This window comes from Lactuca serriola, chromosome 6 (genome assembly GCF_051521515.1).
Source record: "Lactuca serriola cultivar US96UC23 chromosome 6, Lser_US96UC23_V15, whole genome shotgun sequence".
Lineage (NCBI taxonomy): Eukaryota > Viridiplantae > Streptophyta > Magnoliopsida > Asterales > Asteraceae > Lactuca > Lactuca serriola.
The window spans coordinates 73,397,413-73,402,711 of record NC_136413.1 but is presented as its reverse complement, the minus strand read 5'-3'; the positions used below and the strand labels follow the sequence as shown (position 1 = coordinate 73,402,711).

General features: G+C 36.9%; 1 protein-coding gene across 1 annotated transcript; it reads left to right on the top strand.

Annotated features, from left to right (window-relative positions):
* Positions 1-254: 254 nt before the first annotated feature.
* Positions 255-2,800, top strand: LOC145059896 (receptor-like protein EIX2). Its single transcript, XM_079007660.1, has 5 exons — positions 255-402; positions 489-600; positions 684-1,154; positions 1,331-2,313; positions 2,436-2,800. Exons 1-5 carry the CDS (start codon positions 255-257, stop codon positions 2,798-2,800), a joined length of 2,079 nt encoding a protein of 692 aa, XP_078863786.1.
* The last annotated feature ends 2,499 nt before the right edge of the window (positions 2,801-5,299 follow it).

Sequence of the window (5,299 nt, the reverse complement as noted above, 5' to 3'; positions counted from 1 at the left end):
ATACAAATTGTCAAGACTTTCATGTAAAGTAAGTGTTGTATGCCCCATGCAAATAGGCCTCAATTTGAGTCCATCCACTTTAATAATTCGTTTTCACAGTTATCACTATATAAACCTTAACCTTCATGGGGACATCTTCGTAAATACATCAACAAAACAAAATTCACCAAAATCTGCAGTTACATGATGCATCCTTGTGTTTTTATAATTTCTCACTTCTCTTGCTACACCTTCAGAATACAACTGCCAACCAAATGGTAGCATTGGGAGGAGGAGGAGATGGTAATGGTATTATTAAAAAGTGTTTGGATAAGGAGAGAGATGCTCTCCTTGAACTGAAAGCAAAACTTCAAGACCCTGATGGTAGTCTCTCTACGTGGAGACCTGAAGATGATGACTGTTGTACATGGAAGAGAATTACGTGCTGACAGCCAAATAGGTCATCATGTCACAGAGCTTGCTTTGTATATATGCCTATGGTCTTGTAGGTGAGATTAGCCATTCATTGGCTAACTTAAGCTACTTGAGTTATCTTGATCTTTCCTCCAATTCTTTTCATGGAAACATTCCCACCTTCATTGGTTCCTTGACAGAACTAAGGTTCCTTGACCTTTCAAATAACTCTCTTTTGGAAACCTCACCCACTTGGGATACCTTTACCTTGGAGATGTTGGGAGATGTAGAGTTGAAAACCTTGAGTGGCTGTCTCATCTATCTCATCTGATGAGACTCTTTATGGATGGGATTTCCCTAGCCAAAGCAAACCGGTGGGTAGATGTGATTTCGAGTCTCCCAAAGCTATCAGATTTAAGTTTAGAGGGATGTGAGCTCTCACAGGTGATGTATCCACATTCTTCATTTCTCAACTCTTCTTCTTCATCTATTGAATTCCTTTATCTCGAAAACAACAATCTTAACTCATCCATGCATCGTTGGTTGTTCCTGTTAATCAACAATAACCTTTCGACTCTTGATCTCTCTGGCAACATGTTAGATGGGATACCCAAATATCTTGTTAACCTCTCTAGTTTATATAGTTTGGACTTCAATAACAACTCAGCTGTTGTCAAATTTCCTGATTTTCTCAACAACTTGTCTGGATGCACATCACTTACATTACGAAAATTGTATGCTGAAACAAGCCAAATTACAGGGTCTTTCTCCGATGACATCCAAAAAACCCACTTCAAGGAGTTCCTTCCACATATCATATGTCAAACCTTTCTTATGTAGAGCACCTTGATCTGAGCTTTTGCAACCTAGGGCCTCACTTCCCCAGATGGATTCAAACACTCAAAAATCTTACACGTCTTGATATTTCCAATACTAGAATTTCAGACACAGTTCCTCCAGAATTTTGGAACATGCAATTAAGCTATTTGAATCTCTCTGCCAACAACATCAGTGGGGAAGTACCAGATTTATCATCAAGTTTTGCCGTGATGATAGATTTGAGTTGTAACAGCTTTAACGGTCCAATACCGCATCTTCCTCCCCGTTTGGCATCATTAAATCTTTCAAGAAACAAATTCTCTGGAGGAATCTTCTTCGTATGCCAATTTGTGGATGTGTTGCTAGAATTTCTTGACCTCTGGCATTTCAAACAACTGAAAATTCGTAATCAAGGACATAACAGTCTATTTGGAAAGCTTCCTGTATCTGTTGCATCTTTGATCAATCTCGAGGTGTTGTATTTATACAAGAACAACTTCTCCGGAGAATTGCCATTGTCTCTAAAGAATTGCACGAAGTTAAACTTCTTGGATTTGGGGGCCAACGGATTCTCTGGTAACATGCCTGCTTGGATCGGGGAAAACTTATCGGGATTGTATGGTCTTATCCTAAGATCAAACAACTTCTTCGGAACCATCCCTTTACAATTATGTCAGTTACCGAATCTTCAAATTTTAGATTTTTCTAGGAACAATCTCCATGGAAGCATCCCCTCATGTTTGAGTAATCTTACAAGAATGGCTCAAGAAGGATTCTTACCGCCACCAAACGTGCATCCCTATACAACTCGATGGTATCCACATGCATATACTCCACCTCCACATATTCCATATTCTGCACTTGGTAATAAAAATTGCACTGAAGAGGAGTATGATGATCAGGAGTATGTTGACCATGCGATGATAGACTGGCAAGGAGATGAGCGTGAATTCACCCATAATCTAGGATTGTTGAAGAGCATAGACCTGTCAAGCAACAATTTAACAGGACATATCCCATATGAACTCACCAATCTTCATGAACTGCTTGCCCTGAACTTGTCAAAAAACGCTCTACATGGAGAGATTCCACAGCAAGTTGGTCAGATGAAAAACCTTCTAGCTTTGGATTTATCTAGAAATAGTTTATCAGGAGGGATACCATCAACCATGTCTCAGATGCTTTTTTGGGTTACCTAGATGTGTCATATAATAACTTGTCAGGGAGAATCCCATGTAGCACTCAGCTCCAGTCCTTTGAACCTTCAAGATACGATGGAAATGCAGGACTGTGTGGACCTCCCCTTTCCAGAAAATGTCCAGGAGATGAAGTATCACAAGTAACATTAATTGTTGGTAAAAGTGAGGGTGATGGCGAAGATAGGGATGAAGAGTGGGGATGGTTCTATATTGGTGGGGGGGCTGGTTTTGCTACTGGATTTTGGATAGCATGTGGCACTCTACTTCTCAACCGTCATGGGAGGCATGCGTTTTTTCACTTTTATGATAACTTCAAAGGTTGGGTTTATGAGAAGGTGGTAGTTGTCTATTTTTACTTCTTATTTCCTGTTATGTATGTTGCTTTATAAACATATTAGTGTTCTTAGTTGGGGCTAGAGGTATAGTAATGTAAGACCATGTTTCACTTATATTTGGCAGGGTTTTTTAAGTCTCATTTAATTTATCAATAAATTTACCACCAACACCATGGGTGGCAATTTCCCATTGTGTGGAATGAGACATTTTGAAAAGTTCATTATTTCAGTATGTGGTTATTATTTGATTAATTTTATTAATCTTTTAAACAATTCTCAATGTAAGTTATTTGCAAAATTAGCACTTGAAAGATAATCACTCCTTATATACTTGTTACTATCATGCGTCTTTTTATAAGTTATTTACAACGTCTTTTTACAAGTTATTTACAACAAAATTGGAGAAGTGCCTTTGACACATTATGTAGCCTAATCAAGGATAAGATGCAATCTATGAGCTCTAAATTTGGAGGTTTCGACTGAGATTTCTTTTTGCGCAAACTGTAATCTACGATAACCCGACTCCAAACTAGATTTATATAAACACAGTTCAAATGTTGAGTTATAACATGTTCGTAGTGCCCTCTGTTTGTACTATCTTACAAAAAACACTTTTATAATTATAGTAGGCTGTCTTAGTCCTATTTATCGATTTCGATCAATTGCAATAGTCATTAGCTTAGATATTGTTTGTGACTTTTATTTTCTGATTATGAATAAATCAGAAAATCAACTCCTATCTTCTTTTTTCTTTTTTTGCTGATTTTTAAATATATTGTATGCGATTCTTGAGCTTGTGGCCTTGGCTGCAATTTTCATTTCGAAAGGTAATAAATTTAAGTTGTACGTGCTATCTTATTTCTTTGAGTACAACCGATTGCTTGACAATTCATGCTTTGTATTATATCAGTCTGTTTGATACTACGCAATTCATAGACTAATGGAATTATGTTATTATTTCGTTGAAGCCTTTCTTTATTGAAAATGATGTTATCTTTTGTCTTTTAATCTCAATTAATTAGTGATCAGGTGCTCTGCTAGGCAAATGTGAGGCATGTATACTTCAACATACCAATGGAATCAGGTTCCTTGGTTTCTCTTTAATTAAAAATTGCTTTATTTGCATTTATTTATAAAAAAGTTAACATGGTCCTGTGGTGTGCATTTTTTCTGGGTTTTAGTCCAAACCCGAAAAGAAAAGGCCCTGTTAGAATTTGATATCGAATTATTATTATAGCCTAGAGTGTAGTTGTTGGTCCATTTTGCAATAGTATTTGTATTATAAATTAAAAACACCCCACCCATCTTTTAAAATTATAATTAATTTGTGACAAAACTGCAAAAATGATCATGTGGTATGCACTTTTTCCTGGTTTTCATCCAAACCTCGAATTTTTTGACTTCATAGTCCTCTTAGCCATGTTTTTATGTGGAAATGGTCCCTCCGAAAATTAAAATTACTATTATACCCTTCTATTCTTATTTTTACATTTTTAAATATCTATTTTAATAGTTAAAAAAATAAAAGGGGGCCCACAAACATCCTCTCTCTCTCTCTCTCTCTCTCTCTCTCTCTCTCTCTCTCTCTTCGAAATCAATCAATCAATCAATCCACCCCCAAAACAGAAAATTTGAATCTTCCTAACTATGGATTTGGCATAAGGATCCGATTCATACGATCCTGGAGAACCTGCAGGTCCATTGTAGCGTGGTGGTGCATTTGAGCTACCCAAACCCACGACGTCATGTTCTTGTCCACTAAAACAAGCTAGGGGGAGCCTCGAAGCACCTATCAGCTGGCTCACGGCAGCGTATGAGGAGAACGACGACCATCAGAGTCAAACTCATTTGGTGCGAGAGCTGTGAGGATATATTTGATGGAGGTGAAAGATAGTCAAGCCAAGGCTAGAGGTATTACATATGATTTCTTATGTGCGTGAGAGTGTGTTTGCTCATCTGATTTCATGTGTGTGTGTGTGTTTGAATTTGAAACCCTAAACATGTATGGGTGTATGGGTGTGTGAAGTCGATTATGGAAAACAAACATATATGTGTGCATTTCAAGAACATGTTTATGCCAAGGTATTCTTGGGTGGATCTGAAATCTCTTTCTTCTCTTTCCTCTCTTCAGGAACAAAATCAAAATTAAACAAGTGAGTTTGTGAATGAAGGGGTTGTTTTGGGTTCATTAGATCTTGATATGATTTTTGTTCTTTGTTCTTGGGTGTTCATCAGATCTAGATATGATCTTTGGTGAAAGGGGGAAGAACATGAAGAATACAAACTGATGATGGTGTTTAGTGGTAGCTTCAATGGAGGGAGGGAGGGAATCTTTTTATTTTTTTAATTATTAATATAAATAAATAAATATTAGATTTTTAAAAAATGAATAATGAAAATGGAAAATAAATACACCAATGGTGTTACAGTCATTTCAAAATTTGGAGGGAGCAAATATGCAATGAAACTAATTCAAAAAGACCACGAGCCCAAAAAAGTCGGGGTTCGGATGAAATCCAGAAAAAATAAATACCATAGGGAACATTTTGCAGT

Coding starts and splice junctions, on each gene's coding strand:
- LOC145059896 (XM_079007660.1), top strand. CDS start 255: ATGGTAGCATTGGGAGGAGGAGGAGATGGTAATGGTATTATTAAAAAG. Junction 601..683: donor GGTTCCTTGACAGAACTAAG/GTTCCTTGACCT, acceptor TGGGAGATGTAG/AGTTGAAAACCTTGAGTGGC. Junction 1,155..1,330: donor GAAACAAGCCAAATTACAGG/GTCTTTCTCCGA, acceptor TTCCAATACTAG/AATTTCAGACACAGTTCCTC.